At 40.2% G+C, this 22,898-nt stretch overlaps 2 protein-coding genes across 6 annotated transcripts in view; one reads left to right on the forward strand and one right to left on the reverse strand.

Annotated features, from left to right (window-relative positions):
• Positions 1–226: 226 nt before the first annotated feature.
• Positions 227–10,346, reverse strand: acbd5a (acyl-CoA binding domain containing 5a). Of its 2 annotated transcripts, none has more exons than XM_022208049.2 (13): positions 10,224–10,346; positions 9,754–9,884; positions 8,590–8,710; positions 6,635–6,707; positions 6,375–6,492; positions 5,675–5,914; positions 5,396–5,572; positions 4,963–5,057; positions 4,690–4,885; positions 4,207–4,409; positions 3,190–3,249; positions 1,659–1,768; positions 227–1,567 (listed from the first exon to the last, which is right to left on the reverse strand). In XM_022208049.2, exons 2-13 carry the CDS (start codon positions 9,848–9,850, stop codon positions 1,555–1,557), a joined length of 1,503 nt encoding a protein of 500 aa, XP_022063741.1. In that variant the 5' UTR covers positions 9,851–9,884; positions 10,224–10,346; the 3' UTR covers positions 227–1,554. The 2 variants fall into 2 exon arrangements, with proteins under 2 accessions (XP_022063741.1, XP_022063742.1); XM_022208050.2 differs by having other exon boundaries at positions 9,754–9,887; positions 10,224–10,345.
• Positions 10,347–11,791: 1,445 nt separating this feature from the next.
• Positions 11,792–22,898, forward strand: part of abi1a (abl-interactor 1a) — a 59,576-nt gene continuing 48,469 nt past the window's right edge. For 2 of the 4 annotated variants that reach the window (XM_022208040.2, XM_022208041.2), the window contains exon 1: positions 11,822–12,080. In XM_022208040.2, the coding sequence (XP_022063732.1) occupies positions 11,964–12,080 (117 nt within the window). In that variant the 5' untranslated portion in view covers positions 11,822–11,963. Of the gene's footprint in view, positions 12,081–22,898 lie in introns of all 4 variants that reach the window. The other 2 variants (XM_022208043.2, XM_022208039.2) reach the window with 2 other exon arrangements.

Below are 22,898 nucleotides of genomic sequence, written 5' to 3' on the forward strand. Positions count from 1 at the left end.
GCATGTCTGACAGGTAGTTAACATCCACAAAGACTGGAAACGGGCTGTTTTCATTGTGGGATTAGTTCTTTTGTTAGAGCCAGACTGGTGGTTTCTCCCACTTTCCACCTCCTCCTGCTCAAATGTTTGCCAGCAGTTGGACTTATTAACTGTGCAGGCATCCCAACAACATATATATCCCAAAATATTAAACCATTTATGTGGATAAAATGCAAATAAACGTGCATGCTTTGTGAAAACTTTATTTCTAGCTGAGATTATCACATGCAAACACCACTCTATCCACAGGCAGAGAGGGTGTGAAAGCATTAGTACATTTTCAGTAAAAAGATAAAACTATCGCCTCTTTATTAAAACATAATGGCTCTGGAAAGAGATGTGCTATTGCAGATGCCAACCTCTGTAAATATGATATATATTCTACATTAATAATACACTGGGATGCAATTAAAATATTGCATTTTGATCTGTATTTTACATATATTGTATACAATTTGTATAGAGCTCGCTGCTTTGCAAACAAATTTGTGATTACTATCAGTCAAACGAAAAATCTCTGCACAATATTCATACAAACGTCACACATGAAAAATTATACAACGCAAAAAAACGCGACGATCGTCAAATCGGATATCTGAGCGGATGATTCTCACCACCTCATGGCTCGCTAGGTAGTATGATCGATGCTAATTTGGTCCAGAACTGCAACAGTTATGCTACAATGTGTGAATGTGTGAAAAGCGTAATGCCACCTAACTGTACAGTATGAATGTACCTTATGATGTTGAGGCACTTTTTCTATTTCGATGAAGTAGGCGTAAAAGCACAGACTGATATGCAGCAGGTCGGGTGATGGGAACTCATCCCAGACTTTGTCTAACTTAAGCATAACACATAGCAGTCACTTTAAACACAAACCTCACTTGCAATCCGGCCAGCGATGCCTTTCACTGGAACTGTCGCTACAAGCAATAAATATTAACTTAATTAAACAGAATCTCACATCTTGGAACATTAATACATTCAATCCTCACTTCTAATCTACAGTTATTACAACATCTTATTGTAGCAGCATTACCTGGGCAACTAAAGACAGACAATTGTGAAGAAATTTCTAATCACGTCAAGCGTTGCGCTCATAAACAGCAAAGGCCTGCTTTTGCGCAACAAAGCCTCAGTTATGGAGCTAATCGAGAAGCCACAAGTTGAACACACCGACAATATTCCACCTGTAGATTTTCTACTTCTCCACGCAAACTGTTAGATAAAAAGATTCCAGTACAGTGGTCATCGTCTTGAAAAAGGTAAGATCGCAGGCCGGGAGCCCTTACATTCGTGTTCCTCTTGGATTCCACGTCCGCAGTGCAACACGCTCAAGAGGTCGCTTCCTCTCGCTTCATTACTCTAAACGCCTTCTTCATAGTGCAAAAGCAAATTACTGGGCTGTGGGTCTAAGCAGGAAGTAGGGGGGAGGAGTTACAGCCATTAGCAACCCAGCTAAAATCATTTACGTGTTATCGTCTGTGCCCATGTGGTGTTCAGGTGTGAGCAGGTTCAGTTGATTCTCCTGTTGAAGAACAAACAAAAAACATGAGAAACTGGTGATTTATGAACATAGTAACATAGTGTATTGGTTGTATTTTTCTGTAAATTCATACCTTCTCCTCCTCTGCAAGTACAGGCGGATGAGCCACTGTACGACAAACGGCCATATAACAGCGAAAGCCAAACTGGCTGGTGAAATGTCAAAAGGCCACCAGGACGGTTTCTAGGGGGAGAAAAAGAAGAATCAGCACTACTGTAGATGAATTTAGCTTGTCAAAGTGATAATTAAATTGTTTTAGTTCTCCAGAAATGACAAGGAAACTTTAATTCAACCAAAGCTGTACATAAAAGACTGGCCACGCTTTAAACATACCCTGCTTTATTGTCTGTTTTATTCTAAATGGAGCCATAATTCACAAAATAAACATCAGATTGTACTGAAGATGACTTGAAATTAGCTAATGAGATCATAAACCCATTGGGGAAATGTTTAGTGAGCGAGCAAATCAAGTGAGAAGTTGCTACACTTTCTCTTGAATTTCCGGGACATTTTTAGGGCATCCTGAACCTTTTTGCATGTTCTGACTGCAGGAGCCGTCTCTGTAGAACCTTTCTTTAGGACTGTTTTCAAGGGAGAAAAAAGTATTTACCGTTTAGATACATTTGAGCGGCCATTAAAAACTGCTGCATGCTGATTGGTAGACAGAAAGTGCTATTTTGTCGCTGTGATGTCGCATTCTTCTCTTAACCCTCGTGTTGTCTTCCGTTACGGGCACCAAAAAAATACTGTTTCCTTGTGTGAAAAAAATCCAAAAATTCAGCAAAAAAGTCTCCAAATTTCTGAGAATTTGCAAAACCTTCAGGAAGAAAATTCCAATAATTCCTTAAAAGTTTCCCTTAAAAGTTTAACTTTAAAAAAAAAAAAACTTGGCAAGAAATTCTAGTAAATATTTTTTAAAAGTTAGTAAAAATCTTCCAAAGAAAATGTTAAAAATATCTAAAATGATTACATATATATCAGTAAAACTTGATATTTTCTTTAAGAACATTCACAAAAAATATCAACCAGAATACAGCGAATTTCATTGGATTTTGGTTGATTTTTTGTGGATGTTCTTAAGAAATATTTTTAACATTTTCCACTAAAAAATGTTCAAAGATTTCCCAAAAATGTTGAAAATGTGGACATCAGAAGTTTCACTGTGAAATTCCCCCCCCCACCACCACATTTTCAAACTTTAAAATGGGTCAATTTTGGCCCACAGGGCGACACGAGGGTTAAACGTTGCCATCAACAATGTAAAACGCAACATATAGGTCACAGAACAAATCCTCCACTGTTCTAATTCCATCAAGCACAAAGAACTGGAGCTATGTATAGTGTTAGTAGTACTATTTGTTTTGTGAGGTACTGTTGAGGTTGAAGCTCTTGGATCCTGCACAGCAATGAAAAAAATCTAAGCTGAGATGGACAATAACAGAGCTATGTAAATGTCTGACTTCTATGTAATCAGACTGCAAGGTTTATGTCATTTTTTTAGCTTCATTCTTCAGTCCCAGAGGCTCCGCCCACCTAATAAATACAGCCTCCGGCCAATTTAAAGGTCAAAGATGGCAAAACACAGCATCTTTTGAACCATTTACCTGACTCTTCTTGCTAACTGGGGGTGTTACATAAGTAGGAGACAGAGCCACTGATCTTGCCTGCAAAAAGGAAAAAAGAAAAAGTTTGTGAGCTTTTTTTTAGACATCAAAATAAACACAGTCGGCTTCTCAATGATCATCTGCCCCCATTGTGCTGTTTACAGAACCAAAGTACGGACCCCTTATCTTCCCTTACAGAGACTCATATACACACTGGAAGCTTAACTGTGTTAATTTTTACACACACCGCCAGTTACTCACAGAAGAAGAAAATGGCTTTTTATCTCACCAGATTTATTAACAACATAATAACATACATTCACCAAAGCTGTTTGAGACTAAAGCTGCTTCTCTACATTGATTTCAGACACACTAAGAACATTTTCATGGTGATATGATCAGACTGCATCTACTTTTTACTAGAGGGACAGTTTAAGAAACACTATTACTGTGTAACCAGCTAACTCTCTAAGTTTTTAGGGTAACATTACTTTATTTTAAATAGAAACTAAAATAACCACTATTATGAAAAAGGGGGAAAATATAAGTTAAAGACAAATAAGTTATTTTAACAAGTGTTTCCATCAGTTTCTTTCATCAAAACAACCCACAGGATTTATTGCTGTTCAACACAGAAAACAGTCCCAGGTAGCTGAAAAATTTAAGCTTAAAACTATTTAATCACTGCAAAAAAATTCATCATTTTCATGTTTTACAGCTCAAACTGACATGTTTTTGTCCAACAAACAGCCCAAAACTTAAAGATAGTCACTTTTCTCATTGCATCAGGAAGAAAACTAGAAACTATTCATGTTCTAGCAGATAAAATAAATTAATTTTTGGCATTAATGCTTAAAAAAATTCAGTTTTGAGCTGTTTTTGTCACCTCGAATAACCTAGTGTTTGCTCAAGATTTTTTATAATGGTACAACAAATAATTACATGACTGGCGTTTTCTGTCGTTGTCAAACAAATGCGCTCTTTTTCTCTACGACTGGGAGGACACGCTGGTCTGACCTGGCTGGCAGTGAGAGCCTCCAGCGTGTGAAGCCTCTCCAGAACGCTCTGCATGTCCTCCTGCAGTCTGGCCAACGCCACCACAATCTGCTCGTTCAGGCTCCCCCCAGGTGTTCCTGCGCCTCCCCAGTTGCCCCCGCCAGCGTTGCCCCCGCTGTGCACGGGCATCAGAGCTCCAGAGCCGCGGCCCGGAGACCTGGAACCTAAAAATACGACAGAATTTGACTTTGCCGACACGTGGTCATGTGTCCGTGCCGACAGCAGTAGGTGTTAAAGGCTTGTCATTTGAAACCCTCACTGTAGTAGCATCTTCCAACTTCTCAGCCTGAGATGTTAAACTGATTGCAGCTGGCTTTTGTTTAAAACATGAAAGTTGAATTCATTAAACTATTCTTAATTTTCAAAGTAAATTAGAGACAAAAGCCAAAAATACACACGATTGCCCCTTTCAGAACATCATACGATACTTAAATGTCACCATACCTCGTCCTCTTCTGACCAAAGAGCTGCCTGGTACGTCCACGTTCAGCCTCTGTTTCTGCGGCGCTGTTCCTCCTGCCTCTCCGTCTTCTCCTCCACATCTGATGCCCTGAACATCCTCCTGCTGCTCCTCTAGAGGCAGCAGGACGTGGCTCTCCTCCTCATCCAGGTCATCCAGAGAGCGGTTATGCTCAGAGCACTGGAGAGGACGCACACTGAAATTAATACTGGCGGAATAATTCGCCAAATTGTGGCGTTTTCGGTGCTTTAACTTGCCTCTTCTTGACCGAACTGGTCCACAGAATCACAGTAGACTTCGCTGTCTGAGTCACTTGCTAGGTGATGGGGTCCAGACACGTCTACGCTTGGATCTGATGCAGAAAAGGGAACAAATGAAGCTCAGACTGATCCCACACTGTAAGAACTAAACTGCACTGTAATGAACAAAGGGGCACGGAGGAAGCTGACTTAATTTGGAGCTGTGTGCACAGAGCTTTTAATTTGCTTCATTAAAACTGTCCCGTGAGCAGCTGATGCGTGAAGCGTTAAGATTCGACGTCTGCTGCTGAGTTGTTGCGGCTCTGGGAGTGAAGCTTAGCAGATTATCTGATCACATGGTGCACGGATACACAAGCACAGGCGGTCAGTGTGGGCGAGTCCTCAGGGACCATTCTGAACCAGTCACATTGGGACGTGTTATTTTCTTTACCTGCGTGGTGCCCGTTGAGCAGAGTCTCGCCCACTAAACCCTCCTGGGAGTCGTCGCTGTTCAGAGCAGCCCTGGAATGACTCCCGTTTGTCGTGTGTGTGACCCCGTTAGCCACTTTGCCATTTGACAGGGGAGCTTTGTGTCTCCTGGTTGAGCTCTTTTTCTTTGGCGGTGACGCTGTTGATGTAAGAAATGCCCCCAAAAGAGAAAATCGATAGGTGAATATTTTCTTTTAATCACACCCACTTTGAAAAGAAGGAGTTTCAACAGCTTATTTACCTTTTCTTTCCTCCTTTATCACTACTTCCTCTTCTTCTTCCTCTTCATCCTCCTCTTCTTCATCATCATCATCCTCCTCATCCATATCCTCCTCCTCGTCTTGCTGCGTTTCTTCGTTTGCTTTGGGCTTGGCAGGCCGGGTCTCCAGTGTGCCGTTCATTTCCATGTTTCTGACGATGCTCTTTGCGATGCTCTTTGACACACTCTTTGACGGCATTGAATTCAGCATCGTGCCAAACCCTGAACAGGAAAGTTAATTTCATGACATAAATCCTCAACATCAGTGCGTCCTTTCAAAGTAAAGTTCACTCAATGACTAAAAGGGAATGATCACATAGCTTGGCTTAAGTGCATAAAGGGAATGGTAAAAGGTTGTCAGCAAATGTATAAACTACACTTTGGAACCTTTAGCTGCAATTTCTGGAAAACTAATTCGCCAGCATGCATAAAACGACAGCTATTAAGCGACACAGCATCTGCGCTACGGCACCAGACACGCTCTAATCTACACCACCAGACCCAGATGTTCACACGGTGATGTACTTGCCTTCCAGTTGCCTAGCAAACTGAGTCAAACGGGCTGAGCGCATAACAAGAGGCAAATTGTGAAACAAGGTTAAGCTCCACGCGCTGCTTTTCGACGTCACAAAGAGCAAGGTACAAGGTGTAAAAGTTCCACCCCCGGGGAGTAAAAACCCACCTGTGCTCAGGTCCGATATCTGTGTGATCTTTTTCTTCTCGTCGACCAGCTCGTAGAACGGACCGAGCACCCGTAGGAGCTCCTCCACCTCGTCGGTCACGGGCATCCCCTCCAGGATCTGAGGGTCAAACACAGAAGCAAATCCACCGCCAGCTATGTTAATATTTATCTACAATCCTTAACTGATTAAGGAATTATTAAGATTATTGCTACATAATAAATAATCTGGAAGAAGAGACTTGAACAAAAACAAAACATGCCAGTTTCATTTCGTCCACGTAGGCTGCCATTGCTTCTTCTTTTGACATGTCTCCAAGAGAATTCCACGCATCCCTAAAATAAAACAAACAAGAAAAAAAATGCACTGAAATAATCGAGTTAAAACTGGAGGAAGAAGTATTAAGATCCTATGTACACATGCTGTGTAAAAATACTCCGTTACAAGTCAAAGTAGTCCATGAAAAATGCAACTTAAATACAACTATGTAACGCTAAAGCATCAGTATCGTTACTTAGCCCTCCTGCTGTCTTCATTTACAGGCACCAAAAAATATTGTTTCCTTGTCTAAAAAATTCCAAAAATTCAGCAAAAAATTCCTCAGATTTCTAACAATTTGCAAAACCTTAAAGGAAGAAATTTCCAATAATTCCCTAAAAGTTTCATTTTTAAAAAATCCCCCAAATTTGGCAAGAAAATTCTTATAATTATTTTCAAAAAAATTAGCAAAAATCTTCCAAAAAAATCCTAAAAATATCTGAAGTGATTACATGTATATCACTCAAACATCTAATATTTTCTTTCAGAACATTCACATAAAAATCAACCAAAATCCAGCGAAATTCGCTGGATTTTGGTTGATTTTTATGTGAATGTTCGGAAAGAAACTTTTTTAAAAACATTTCTTTTGTTCCACCAAAAGAATGTTGAAAATGTCGACATAAAAATATATTATTTTCCACATTTTCAGACTTTAAAACAAGTAAATTTGACCCGCAGGACAACACGAGGGTGAAGCGAACGTACCACACAGCAACATAAAAATAGTTCCTGCACTAAAAAATCCTACATAAGTACAAGGACTTTGCTATTAGAAGCGAAATGTAGTTAAAGTATCTCAATAAAAGTACTGGTTTGAGCCATATTCTAGTGATCTATGGTATTATGTTGAAGCATCCGTGTGTCTGCAGCATGTTCCTGCTGCAGGTGGAGCCACTTTAAGCTAATTTAGATACAGTTTTAAATCCAGGGACTACAGATAAATCTGAGGGCTCGTCACATGGCTAACTGGAGACGAAACAAAGCCCTGATACACAAATCTGTTTTGACTTTGTTTCTCCAGACTGTTGTTGGTGAGATGTCATGTGAGCGTTTATTGAAATGAAACCATGTGAGAAGTTTAGAGGGGGGAAAAAAACAAACAAAAAAACACAATTTGAGGGGCTATTTTTGCACCATCTCGTTTGCTGTTGCAACGCTGCAGAACCCCCCGCTGTGGGGATAATAAAGAATTTCTTGTCACTCCGACTGCACTCTGCTTTTTTGCAAGATAGTTTTAAACAACCGGTTTAATATTTAACGACATGTTGCATTTGAAAGATTTGTTTTATTGTTCAGTGTTAGATAAGTGTAGTGAAGCTATGAACATAAAAGCGCCACGACCTCGAAACTTAATTAATATAAAAGTTACTTTTTACCACTGCAAAGAAAGAGTAAAATTTGTGTTTCAACACTTGCGTCCCAGTTTCCATTCTGGTCCACAAGGCCAGTTTGAGGTCAGTGTATTCTTTGCCAGCTGTGGATCAATGACTGACCGTTACTTAAAAACTCATTAGAAACTGTAGCTTCCTCAAAAAGTAAAGCGGCGCGAGAGAAACTGTCCAGCCTTGTGGGTGAAAGGTCGCATTCCAAGTGGCTTTGAAACGAGTCCACAGATCACCTAACACAACCTGAGACTGAACAGCGGGAGCGGCTCTGAGTCAGTGGGCAGAATCTCTCTCCCACAGCGAGGCCAAACGTGGGCATGTTATACAATGTGCAAAACGCTCCTTTGTTTTGTTTGCACGATTTCCACTGGATTTCACAAACTGTTCTTGTTATCTCGACTTTGAAGAACAATGTGGCAAATAATTTACTTAAATAGGGGCATGATGTTTTCCCCCCACATGACAGAGTTCTAAAGGAATCCAGTGTGTAAAAAAAAACTTTTTTATTTACCATTTAGCTTTGCCAACGGCATCCCAGAAGCCCGGTCGAGGTATATTGCACGATCCCACGGTGGCTTGTTTATAGTAACTGTAGAACTTGAGCATCATGTCGTTGGAGGGCTGAAAAGGGCCTGGGGAAAGAAAATTTAATTATACAAAAGGATCTGCACTGTGCATGTGCAACATAAACATTTAGCTACTGTTATTCTTGCTGCTTCTATCTCCTGCAAATCAGTTGGAGACCTGCTCCAGTGAAAATCAGGTTTTTTTTATTTACATTCAGGGATCCAAGTAGGGCTAAACAATACGCAAATATTTTTTATTTGTTTTCCACTGAAGCAAATACAACGATGTTGATCTTATTTTGGCTGCAGACTGCATACAACAAGCATGTTTACATCTTGAGACTACGATTGGTAAGCTTTGGCATCTCCGTAGCATCACAATGCCTTGTTTTTAAAGAGTATGCTAGGACATATTTTACCTTTCTCAAAGAAAAGCAGCATCTCCTGCAATTTGGATATTGCAGTTAGCCATATTGTAATTGCTAGAATGGCCTTTTTTCATTTTTTTTGCTGCCATTTGTACGACATAAGCATGTTGCCTTACGTCTGGAGACAATGATTTGGAATCTCGGGCATCTTTGTATCATCTTGAGATGTTACGACACGTTTTACCTTTCTCAAAGAAATGCAGGTCCAATTGCCCTTAGCTGTGTTGTAGTAATTTAATAGTGTTTGAGCAGGTTAATAGGTAAGCTGGTCTGCTGGAGCTGCAGATATCTGGAAAAGGGTGCACGAAGAGAGAAAGATCTGTATGTTCTATAAGAAGCAAATGATGTAGAGTTGCATCCAAGCCAATTTAAGGCATGAATAGATTAATTTAACGGGGAAAAAATCTAAATATGCAATTTTGATACACAGAGATGAGCGTCTAGAGGTTTAATCAGTGTTATAGAGGGACTCTTGACTGTTATTACACTGCAATGTGCTGCTGCAGAAGGAAAAAAGCCTGCTCTGGTGGCTGCTGGTAAAGTGGATTACTCAAATCGCACAAGATCCAAAGCAGACCCAGCTGCTGCTCCTCACCCCAACCAGGTCCGAGCAACCCCATCCGTTTTGGACTGGTTAAACTGGCCGGAATGAGAGCTCTGCAAACCGGCGTGCTCACTCACCATCGGGGGGTAAACTCTTGATCACTTTGACAGCGGCTTGAAACCTCAGCTGGGTCAGACGCCCCTCATCCGCCACACTGACACTCTCCACCTCCATGGCGTCGCTCGGGGGCAGCTAGCAAAACAAAAACCTGCTGGACAGTAAACAAACACAATCACTACAGTGCGAGACACACAAAAACAATAACAACAACAATGTCCTGTCAGAAGCGGACGTTTCCGTTAGCATTCGTACTCGCGCTTAATAGCAGTGTTAGCTTGCTAAATTGTAGGTTTTTTGCGCTGTTAACCTAGCTAGCTAAACTTGTAAGTTTGTATATTGACCACCAGTAGGAGGATGTTGAGCCAGTTGTGTATCTAGGACAGTCCAAGTCGTGTGCGACACAGCTCCAACGGCCCCGTTATGTATGCTAAATGCTAACAACGCTTGCTAACTTTCGAAAAAAAGCATCAAAAGCGACGTTTCTTACCGTTAACAACACCGGCCTATCTGTTGGTCAGAAGGCGACTTGTCTTTAGCCTTCGACCAGACGCCATGTACAGTATTATAAAGCCTGGCACAAGCGTACTCTGGGATTTGTAGTTTTTATACCAGAAAGCGACAAATTCCTACAAAATCCACAATCCTCCTCAAAAAGATTCACTGGAAATGTAGTTTCAAGTCCAGCTAGCGGGTTTTAAGGAGGCACAAAATGTTTATTAATTAAACTAGAATGGTATTGAGATGTAAAAAAGTATGAAATATTATGTGTGTTAAATGTTATCGCTAAAACATGCACTTACTGTAGTTTCAGTTCATTGCGTGTAAAACTACACTTCCCAGCATGCTCTAGTCAGGATCCATGTTTTTTAAATTCGGTTGGAAGAGTGATAGGTAGACGGGAAGAAAAAGCAAGAGCGCTCACTATGTCTTTGTTTTTAAGGACCACAGCCGTCTGTTTGATATCTAGAATTGAAATTAGGCTAAAAAAGGTTTAACTTTATTTTCTGAGTAAATTTTTTTATCAGTAAAAAAAAAAAAATTTGTAGCCGAGTTCATAATAACAACATCAATATTAAATTATATTAAAATCTATTTATCTTTTCATTCATTATGTTCATGTCTTTGTAGAACAACCACAACACTATAAAATTATCTTTTATATATTTCCACACCAATATACGTAGTTAAAATATAAATATCCACGTGTTTAAATAGAAGAATACAGCCAAGTACTTAGGCCTACAAATTTAACGCACAACTAAATATGATGTTGATATCACAGGCAAATTTGATTTTGGAAGTATTCATATAATAAATTTGAAAACTATAATATTTCGTGTTTAATTAAGTAGCATTAAGTGGCACTTTGATGCTTGGTCAGGTTGATTTTCACAGTAAACATTTTCCTAAAAAGCTAAACAACAAATAAACAAACAAAGAAAGAGCATGTGTGGCAAATACAACAAATCGCAAATCATGCAACGTCATACAATATTTCCATCATGCAGTAATGTGCAAATTAATTGCCTAAAAATATGTGAAATTACATAGTCTGTAAAGTCAACAGCATGCAACTATAATATGCCATGTCCCATTTAGCCAGGTTTAAAAAAAAAAAAAAAGTAAGATGAAGTTTAATGTTCATTTTTTCTTCTGTATATTGCAGTAAGGGGTTTAACTTTGATGGATTTACACCAACTTGGGAGCTGAGACACCGGAATACTTTTTTTTTCAGTAAAATGCAGTGACCACAGGAAATCTGGAAATAAATAAAAGAATTGTGTGATAATATGTGCAAGGATGAAAATGAAAATGAAGAATACAGTATTAATACACTGTAGACAGTAACAATACAGAATGTCTTGTAATACAATACGTGCAAGATGCAGCAGTGTAAAAATTGCTGTGCAGATTTTATTATGGTATGTTCTACAGTCGTACAGCAGATGGTATGAACGACCTGCGACAGCGCTCTTTCCTGCAGGGCGGATGCTGCTTAAAGCCTGATTGACCTGTTTTTCCTCTTCAGAGTGAGCCCTCTTCGCAGCACTGACGATCTTCGGTTGGAGGTTACGCCAAAGCAGGACAGGAATCCCACAATAGCAGGCAGAGGAGTGTTTTCTTCTTCTTCTTCTGTTTTTTCGAGGCAGAGAGCTGGGCTGGTGGCTGTTTCAATCAAAGGGGGAAAAGGCAGAGAGGGAAGGGCGGCTCTGCGGAGAGATGTAAGATGGCAGAGCTACAAATGTTGTTAGAGGAAGAGATTCCGGCCGGTAAAAGAGCGCTGGTGGAGAGTTACCAAAACCTGACGAGAGTCGCCGACTACTGCGAGAACAATTATGTCCAGGTAAGAGTTTTAACCCTCTGCCGTGGGGCTCCGCGCCGCCTTTTCACCGACGGGGGGGTCGACTGCTTGTTGGGACAGGAAATGTGGATAAAGAAACTGGACTCTGACCCTGGAGAACCACTTTTGACGACATTTTTCGAGCGCTTGAGCACATTTTTTATCCCGTTTACACGCAGGGTGGGTCTACTTTAAAAAAAAAAACATAATTATTATCACACTGCTCACTGGGAGGCCTGTGTGTTTTCACTGCAGCTCAGTGAACAGCACAAAGTTACTGTAGCTGTGCCTCTTTTTGTGTAACTATTCCAGTTTGAAGTGCTGCAGCAGTGCTTTAGATTCCTTAAGGTCATTAAACTCACCATTTAGTACCACAAAAACAGTTTAAATCCCCATTGGGATGCTCCAATGGAGGTATAGTGTCTACATTAAGCACTTACTGCCAGTGCTGTAATGTCAGTGCATTGCTTTTTATTGCTGCTGCGTTGCTTTTTTAAAAAAAAAAAAACTATTAAATATATTACATGTGCAGAAATCAGCTACACTGTGACTGCAAACCCATTGTTAGTTGCTTAATAAAGCTTGGAAGCATTGATTTTTTTTTCTTCCATTTTTCTTTCAACTTCTTCATGGGAACACAGCTCTGCCTCCTTCTCATCTTCTCATTCGTGATAAATGAATACAGCTGCAATCATCTGTGCTTAGGTTGCATTTTTTAAAGCTGTGTTTGGAGCCAACGTGGGCCGTAATGTGATTATCACAGGGCAACTTCACTGACGACCACAGATGGCTTTATTTTTAATTTTAGGGCAACAACATGTGCGGTAAGCCACCAGTGAAAAAGAAACGGCGCTTGTCTTTTTCAGAGCTGACTGAGTGACACACAAAACAGCAGCACTGGCGGTGGGGAAAACATTTTCTTGCAACAGGAAGACGGTCCCACCATATCAGCTACAGAGGGTGTGTCCATTCCAGCTGTACTCCCCAAGGACTCCCTGTAATTTTGTTTTTCTTGCTCGTCCTCGGATGATTTGGCGTGGCGAGGCAGCAGGTACGGCCCACGCCACCGGACTTTCAGCAACTTTGTCCCACACTTTTAGCAGCATCTTGTGTGTTTTTTTGTGTGCAGCTGCTGAGCTTCCACAGTGGAACTAAATGTGGGAATTTCCTTGTTATGGATTTTGTTTACAGCAGGCAGCTGTAACATGAAATGGAGACGTTGCAATCTGATTTCCCACAGTGACACAATATTGAGATCCATCTATGTATATATAAAAGCAAACCGATGCCTTGTGATGGGGAACTTTCACGGCTAGTTTTCTGCTTTGCCAGCTTGTATTTTTTGTGATGTTTTGTGTATTTATATTTGAGTATTTTTCCAACAAAATAACAACAGTTTGTTATTTTTGCAGAGCTGAATGTCAGACCAACATACTTGTCAATATTCATGAAGATATGAAGCTGAAGATTCTAAATATCTTTTCTTTTAACTACCAAAGCTCTATTTTTCCATGTCAATATTCAGACCTAGTTTGAGGCCTGGTTTGATGTTTTTGTTTCTGTGTTTCTTAAATTTTTCAATTTTTTGCTGCATTTTATTGTCTTGTGTCATTGAAAATATAATCTTGCCATTTTTAGGCAATTATTTTTTAGTATTTGTGCTCACACTTTTTGTTTAGATTAAAAGTAACATTTTAGAATTACATTTTTTTTACTAACCAGTATTCCAGAAAGTAACATGGCCTTCTATCTGTCAAAACTTGTATTTTTATTAGTTTTTTTTATTTTAAACAATGTCAACAATGACATTTAATTTCCTCATTTCTTTTAATTATCTATATTTTTTACTGGATTTTAGTGTCCTCGCTTTATTTATTTTCCAATAGTTTCTCATTTAAATCATAATTTAGCCATTTTTTTTGGCCATTTTATTTCTGCAAAGTCATGTACTCAGGCTTGGACTACATTTAACATTTTATAAATGTGGATTTCTGTTTCTTTTTTGTTGACGGAAAACCAAAAAATGGTATATCTACCAAAACTCATTAGCATTGATTTTTTTTTTAAACTTTAAACAATATTCAGTCCTGGTTTAAAGGCTAGTGCTGACATTTATATATATCTATGTTTTTGTTAACTGAGGTTTTATTTGCTAAATTTTATTTATCGGATGATCAGGAATATGAACAGATTTCTCAGATTTTTCATCATGCTTACTTGTTATGCATAATTTAGTTTCCCCAATCTTGTCCAAAGGGGCTCATGAATTCAAATTCAATTATTGTTTTTATGTCATTATTTGTGTGGCATGAAGTGACTGTAAATCTGCCTTTCTTGCTGCCCAATTTTGCTCGAGAAGAAGCTCCCAAAATAGCATCACAGGATCATCTCCACTGAGACTCGAACTAACGAGTAGTAAAATGTGCAGTGAAAGTGCACATAAAACGTCTTCCTCAAGTGGCTTTTTTTTAACGCAGCTGTGGATGATGCTGAGAAGCAAATTCAGTCCCAACTTCAGCTAAACCCCGGCGAAACTTTCTGCTGCGTGTGTCGAACCGATTAGCGATTCCGTCCTTGTACTTGAGCGCGGCACCTTGTTCAAAGTGCTGACGCAGGAGGCAGGATTTTCAGCTTTTCAGCGCACGTCGCCGGCTCCGTGTGAAGCGAGTGTCAGGCTAGCAGTGCACTTTTCATAAGCCCTCGCTGTCTGCTGGAGATACTCTCCCTCTCTCTAGATACAAGCAAAAACTGTGCACATATCTACATGCCTCAGCTTGCATCGGCACTCCTCCCTCTCGTTTGCATCCCTCCTTCTTCTCCTTCCTCCCTGCTCTTGCCGTGGAGGCTTTGGTGTTCGGTTCGGCTCAGCGGGCCGAAGAAGATAGCGACGGCTGTTTGACCCGCGACACATCCGAGTCAAACTCTGCCCCACTTTCTCAACTCCATAGCGGCTTTTGTTCGTCCCCGAGTGTGTGTGTTGTGTCGGTGTGTTTGGCATATGGCACGCTGGCAGGTCAGAGTTCTGCTTCCTGTTTGCCCCGCTGACTCTGAAGATCGGCTCCCTGGAAATGCCTTCTCTGTGTGTGTCAGGAAGAGGGCTTTAGAATGGAGCCAAAAACAGCCATCCACACCAGCAACACTTTACTGCACACACAGATTTACTCTGCTGCATTTTTCTCTTTTCAAATTTGCATGTTTATCACAGCTACTGTATGCATTTTAGAGGCGTTTTCATTAATTCGTTGGTTCGTTCATTCAAGTCAGAGCCCTGTTTGTTTAACCTCTGTGACAAGGACGCCTTTACTGTATGCAAAGTGGGCCACCTGCCCCTGTTGGCAGGACACACCGAAGAGCTGCTGGCTGCTCTCTCCAATACAGTAACGGTCGAATTCAGCTTCTAGTAGTTGCAGTTGAGCTGTGCAAGCTGGGAAAATTAATTCTTTTTAAAGTTAATTCGCCGTTTTTCGAGATAAAATGTCAAACATTCTCTAAATCCAGCTTCTCAAAGGCGAGGATTTGCTGCTTTTCTTATTTATACAGCGCAGTTTAAAAGGAACTGCGGCAATTTTACACATCAGAGTGTGGATTTTCAATGGCCGACTTGCTTTGTGGGTAAAATATTTCCATGTTTTGAAGCAGGTGGGACAGATCTCTGGTCCTGCTGCCTCGATTTGGTTTGTTTTGAGTTTGGATATGCTCAGGAGTGCAGTGCTTTTTAAGGTTTTTGTAGAATTTCACAGACAAATGCCACAAAAACTGGCTGATTAAAAGGCAGATTTGGATATTTGTTGTACTTTTTCCACTGAATTGTCCAAAAGCTTCCTCATAAAGCTTGCTAGAATCGTTAAAATCATTCAATAAGCGTAAAAGCTAAATGAGTATCTGTGAAATTGTTTCTGTAGCATAAAGTGTGCTATTTATGATTATTATTGAAGCAGATGTGGCTTAATATAGGTTGTAACTTGGTTCACTTAAGGACACCATGAAATTATTGTTTTTTTCATTGCAGTGAAAATGAAATTAATCATGTGATCAGATGATGAAGAAAAAAAAGGTTCCTGGAGCCCAAAGGGATGGATTTATACAAAACGGAGAACCACCAGCTCCTCACCTTTGACAAAAATGGAACCAGAGAATAAGTCGCTTTTTCTTTTTTGCTGATTGATAAGTTGATTAGCAACATTACCGCCAACTAATGGATAAATTCATCAGTTTACTTCTGATCTAGTGTAACTTTAATGTGTCCTGTGTGGCAGAATATTTGTTTAAACCATTTACTCCAATGCAGAGCCATTTTTCTACTACCAAAAGAGCAGAAATGAATCTGTTTTTGCAGTTTTAACGTGACCTGTCTAAGTATGCCTGTAATGCGTTTCTTAAAATGATTGCACAATGGTGACTGAGCATTTTGACTGAAACTTTGCACAAATCTCAGACGAATTCAACAAACTGTGGCTTCTCTTCTTGGCAGACAGCATACAGTTTCAAGGAATCGGGAAATGGAAGTGTAATGCGGCAAACAAGGAGGTCATAAGTCGGGCCAGATCCAGTGTTGCAACCTCAGGACATGTGATGGTGCCTGCTGAGCCAGCATGATGCCCACTCGAGCTTTTTTGATTTGAATAACAAATTCTGCACCACTCCCGGATGATCGCTCTTAAACATGTGTGCTTGTAATCAATGCAGGGGTCGTCACATCTGGGAATAGACTCTTGGTTATTGCTTAGAAGACTGACACAAAGGGAAACCGAGAGCGAGATGTGTCGTCTTTGGTCGTATAACCTTGCTTTACCTGCTCTGTGCTGTTTTCCCACCAGAACTCATGGGAGTTTTACCCCTGGAAGAGATCCAGCTTTGCCTGAAGGTGATAAATAATGCTTTTTTTAAAACATAGCTGCGTCTCTCTGGGTTCCTCCGAGCCCTCGTTTCCTGTCCTCTCTCTGTGGAGTGGCCTGGTTTTTCCAGAAGCTTGGCGAGGCCTAGCGGCTCTCAGCCTACCAGCCAGACCCATTCATCCTTTTGACCACCTGTCACTCCTCCCCCTCAGCCGACCGCGGTTGGTTTGGTCCAGACTGATCTGTTGCAGCCTGCATAGAATGTAGGGGTTTTAGTAATATTGGGTTGATAAAGACAACAACCAAAGGGGGAAAAATGGGAAAGAAACTGGACATTTATGAAAAAAAGGTTGTATTCAACATTACTAAATTAACTTTGTGCAAAATATTCAATGTAAAAGGGCATTTCTTATTTACAGTGACAGAAGTATTGCAGAAATATTGACCAAGCTGTCAAAAATTAAGACTGTTTAACCCAGATTCTACATTGTTTGTGCCACAGAAAACCTACCCAGGAATTAGCCTGATTCTTAACCCTCGTATCGTCCTGCAGGTCAAATTGTCCCGTTTTAAAGTTTGAAGTTGTAAGAAAAAAAAAAAAATGTCCACAGTGAAACTTCTGATGTCGACATTTTCAACATTTTTGGGAAGTCTTTGAACTTTTTTTGGTGGAAAAGAAGAAATGTTAAAAATGTTTCTTAAGAACATTCACAAAAAAAGATTTTTTGTGAATGTTCTTTAAGAAAACAGAAGTTTGACTGACATATATGTAGTCATGTTAAATATTTTTAGGATTTTTTGGGGAATATTTTAAATCATTATATACTTTTAAGGGAAACTTTTAAGGAATTACTGAATTTTTTTGTTCCTAAAGGTTTTGCAATTTTTCAGAAATTTGGTGACTTTTTTTGCTGAAGTTTTGGATTTTTTTTCAGACAAGGAAACAGTATTTCTTGGTGCCCGTAAATGAAGACAACAGGAGGGTGAAACCCTGTGAGCATCTTCATTCCAGATCTGAACCAAAATCCAGAAAGATGCATTTAATTAAACATTTCCTCTTGTTTTTTTAATTTGAAGCCCAAGAATTTAGTCTTTTTTTTTAAAGTCCTGTCAATTTTTAGCAGTGTTCCATGTTCTTTAAATCTAAAAATACATGAAAAATGTGACCATGATACTAAAATCCTCTAATAATTAGATTCCTGTTTGTGGGTTTTTTTTTTGTTTACTAGTTAAATACATAGCGCTAGCCACAGAACACTGGCTTCCTGCCTGGGTGCACCAATTATCAGGCCACTCAATAGACTTTAACGAGTTTCCTCGGTGTGCAAACTTCCTCTTTGTGTCTCTTCCCTGACATACTGTAGGAATTTTTAATGGCGCGCTGGCAGTTCTTCAAGGTCAGGTAGACCTTATGGCCTTTCAGTCAGCCTCCATCTGCCCCGACGGAGTAGGTGGAATTATGAATTCACGTGTCGTACTGCACAGTTTTTTTTTTTCCCTTTTTTTTTCGAGAGCCAAGACTTTGCTCAAGGAAGGACTGAAGTTGTTTCATCTGCAGGTTTTCTTTATTCCTGGCACGTCCCAGTGTCACTTTCACTATCTCGCCTCCTCAGGTGTCTTGTGCCGGCGTTCGCTTTATCACAGTTTCATAATTTCAAAGTGTGTGTTTTCTTCTTCCGCCTCCTGTTCTTGGAGGAACGGGGCGATGACAAGGTCAGAAAGAGTTTACAGCGAGGAAAGCAGTTAATTAGTTAATGCAACACTTAACACTGCTGACCTTCTTAAACGTCACAACTGCATTAAAGAGACCAAAGCTGAAACAATTGAAGTTCATTTTTGATCAACAGAAATTAAACAGCGACCATTCTGAGCATTATTTAAGTTGTTTTCTTAGCTAAAAGGCCCAAGATGTTACGATTCCAGCTTTTAAATGTGAAGATTCTGTGATTTTATTAGAAGAAGATGGGAGTTACAGTAAAGTTTTGGATGTTTACAAAACACTCAAAGCATTTAGGTGGTAGTCAACCAAAGAAAATCTTTAAAAGGAAAATTATTTGTGGGAAAACCTGCTTGTTTTCTCTATATTAGCTAAATCAGCCGGAGTGTACTTACCTCCTGGCCTTATTAGCTTAAATGAACCACAAATAAACATGAAAAGCTAGTATTTTCACCATATTAGATTATTTTAACCTTATTTCATACTGAAACGGTAACAGAAAGCCTCTGAGCAAACTAACGTGGCCCTGTCCATAATCATATTCATTTTCTGAAAATAGAGCTGCATCAGCTGGCGACAACTGAGGATTTTAATACCGACAAGTTAGCTGCTGTTTGCTAAGTTTACACTTGACTTTTTCTGGTGATGACTCCGAGTCAGCTCCTGAATAATTTACATACTGTCAGTTAATTTGAAGTAGACTCTGAAATAAGTTTGACCGAGCAGTTTGCAGTAGGTCAAGTGAGTTCAAATTATTCATAGGTAGTCTGTTGTTTCCTGGAAGGCTGTTGATATCGAGCATTTCTCCTGATAAACTCACCCGGGTTGGTGATTGTCCAACCAACGATAACCTAATCAAATGTGAGCACATTCACCAACGAATCGAACCCTTGAAATAAACATCCTTGCAGCCCCGTGAGTCATGAGGATTCCTGTTTCGATGGACTGTTTTTTTCTTTTCTTGTCGCGTGTTTCACCTTCCCATGGATGGTTAATTCTGCTAAATGTGCATCCGGCATGTGGGACGCACCGTACACCTTGTGTTTTTACCGCCACTTTAAGCCTCGTTCTTGTGACTCTGGGAAACTGTGGCACTATTTGCTGACATTTCACCCACCAAGCTATTAATCAGCTAAATGAGAAGATCATTTGCAGATTAATCTATAATGAAAATAATCATTGATTGAAGCCTTTAAAATAGGAGGTACCAGGAGAATAAAAAGCAGGAACGTTATACAGGGTGAACCTAAAGTCAGGACACATGGGCAAAAATACACATTTTCAAGAAGTGAAATATTTAACATTTTATTAACTAGGATTATTAACAATAACATCTTTAATATGATTTACTTTAGGGACACCCTTTATATTGGTCTATTTGGTTTGTATTCTCTTTTAATTTTCATGATTTTTGCAGCAAATAACAAAAAATCATCCCTGTAAATTAACATGTAAGTGGACCACAGCAGTAGGGAAGCAGCAAATGTAGAAAATGACACATGATCCAAAGCCAGAAGCTATCGTTAGATAATTATTGCATTATTACTGTCCGACTCCAGTCACTATCGGAGTTTAGCTTTCAGATCGCTTTGTGATTTATCACTGTGCGATCAGGAAATAGCTTTGAGTAACACTTTGTCAGATCCTAAACTGTCTCGTAACCTCATATTCATCGGCTCCAGCTTGCACCCAATCAGCTGCCGGACATCAGGCGGCCGCATCAATACAACAACCCACAGAGCGGTAGCTCCGAGCTGCCTCCCGTCTCACTTTTCTCACCCCGTCCAGCGTGCAGTAATCAGCGGTCGATACATCACGGGCAGCAAAGCGCCATGTGAGCGCTACGACCTTCCAGATGGATTTACTCCCCTCCTGCCCTGCACAATGCTGCCGAGGGCAAGTTTGGAGTTTGTCAGCCCCGCTTATGGGATGAACTTCTTCTGACTTGTCCAGAATAAAAAACAAAAATCCCTGGCGGCTCCGTGACGTTGTTTGTTTTTCCTACTCTGAGCTCATCCCTGACACTTGTGGTCCGTGGCAGAACTCCTCAGCAGCACTTGAATGTTTGAAGATCCATGACATGTTGGAGGATTCCAAACATTCCTGAGAAGTTTTTTTTTTTCCTTTTTGTGCCGAACGCGCTTCCCCTCTGGACAAGTGGGAGCACATAGACGTGTTTGTCAGCTGTGTGAATCCAGGGGCAGATTCTGTTGTCGTTTTATCGGCAGATGCTCGTACATGTTTGAACATTCACACGCAGCCTGTCTTTCAACTCTTTATTTCAAGCCTTGTGAGGTTTTTTTTTTTTTGTGTGTGTGTGTCATGTTCCTTACTCAAGTTTTGGTTTAGATATTTCCTCTCACTTCCCTACATCCTCCGTTAGTCATGCCGGTTAGTCAGGAGGAATACTCATTTTGTCCTTTTCCTGCTTCTGCTCAGGCTTTTGGGTGGAGGGGCAGCTACATCTCCTCTGACCCCTGAACAGCTTCTCTCCTCGGGGAGGAAGTCTGGACTTTTCCTTCTTACTGCCTCACAGTGCCCGACTGACTGATAGTGAAACAACGCCTTGTTTAAAGAAGCATGATTGCGCTCCTGTGGCCGTTATCTTGCCAGACTGGATAGGTGACAGAGTTACACAGAATTGCTAATGCATTTCAGTGCCAGAAAAGAAAAATCCCAGGCCGCAAAGTCTTTGTTGTGACTGCCACTCCCTTATGGTTCCACAGTTATCAGCCTTTAACCCTCTGAACCTTAAGCAGTTTCTGGGAGTTTTCTATTTCTGTTCTCATTTTTCACCGCAATATAAAGTCCTGCCTCTCTGTAAAAACAGCAGAACCATAGCTGGAAATAACAGAAGCTCAAAGAAAAATATTTAGTTTTGTGTGACACAGGCAAAATTCAACAAATCATAAAAAGGAGAAAACAAAGGTTGAGTTTATTAGTTTTGAGTTGTTTAATTCAGACATAGAATGATTAAATTGATGTTGACTACCTTTGTCAGTAACTGTCAAGAAGTTAATAAACATCTATCTAATCATTCTATGTCCAAACAAAAGAACTCACAACTACTGTATTAACAAGAAGACGTGATGAGCGTTTTTGAGCCAAAAGTTGAGTTTCTTTAATTCATTGTTTTTCCAAAAAAATCTAAAAAATGGAATCACAATTTGCATCATTTTACTAAGTGAGCACAGGTGATACCAATACTGGGAAAAATATGATTATAATTATCCTATCCTGCAGTTCAGCCCAGTTCAACCGAAAATTCCCTAATTCTTGTCATGTGACTGTTAGTTGCATCTTTGTCACTAGTAGCTTCTCAATTGTGTCAAGGATGACATAATGTTTTGCTTTTTGCAGAATCTGCTCAGAGCGCACAGTTTAATTTTTGATGAATTTTTCAATTTCAAAATCACAATTTTGAGCTTAGATTTACTTAACCTATCAGATTAAATGACACGGCACAGATGATTGGTTCGAGAACTTATGGAAAGTTGAAAATCAAACAATTCTTTCTGTTTTCTCAGTTTCTAGCTTAGATAAATGATGTAATTTTGGCGACTTTGTAAAGACAACATGCTTTTCAAACCCACTGACAGGTTTGAAAGGCAGGTGGTTAAAAGATTCTTGCCTTTTGGAGAAATTTGAATACAACATTTAGTCTCAACTATTGTTACGTTGCCGGTGTTGTGCTGCATTCATGTGTCTGTTCTATTATCTCGCTTGCCTCAGATTTCTGCTCCAAGTTTATTGTGACTACACAGACTGTGCATTCCTGCGTACTCCCTTTTTAAAGCCAGCTGAGGTGCTGACAGCCTGTCTGCTACTGCCTGGATATTCCGTAGTCTCTTTCACTCAGTCATTACTCAGCTTAGAAATATGAGATAAAGTGCCCCAGGAGCGCTTAAGCTCTCTGGGAGCTCACCTCATTCTCTGCATTTCCTGCTGTGGCAGAGTACAGTCAGCTCTCCGGCGCTGTTATTTTGCACCGATCATGCAAACTCTATGTTCTCTTTCCCGGCAAAACGTCTTTGTTTGCTCTAATTTCTGTGAACATCCACTGTGTTGCCGCCTTCCTCTTGCTGAAGATGGACGGCAGGACGAGCACAGATTGTTGGGTAATTGAACAACAAATCTGGCTAGTTTGAGGATTTGCAGACGGCCGGCTGCTGATGCGTGAGCGAGCGAAGGGAGGCTGTAACTGGAGCAGGAGGCTCTAAGATGCTGCCAGTGGCGATGCAATCAAGTGTCACATCTGTCCTCCCAACG

The sequence above is a fragment of the Acanthochromis polyacanthus genome, chromosome 20 (assembly GCF_021347895.1).
Source record: "Acanthochromis polyacanthus isolate Apoly-LR-REF ecotype Palm Island chromosome 20, KAUST_Apoly_ChrSc, whole genome shotgun sequence".
NCBI classification, from domain to species: Eukaryota; Metazoa; Chordata; class Actinopteri; family Pomacentridae; genus Acanthochromis; species Acanthochromis polyacanthus.

What these genes read in the sequence shown, in the direction of transcription:
- acbd5a (XM_022208049.2), bottom strand. Translation starts at nt 9,850, where the DNA reads ATGGAGGTGGAGAGTGTCAGTGTGGCGGATGAGGGGCGTCTGACCCAG. An exon ending in GATAAAGGAGGAAAGAAAAG is followed by an intron (nt 5,573 to 5,674) that starts GTAAATAAGCTG and finishes TTACATCAACAG; the next exon opens with CGTCACCGCCAAAGAAAAAG. An exon ending in CAGTTAGCAAGAAGAGTCAG is followed by an intron (nt 1,769 to 3,189) that starts GTAAATGGTTCA and finishes TTCTCCCCCTAG; the next exon opens with AAACCGTCCTGGTGGCCTTT.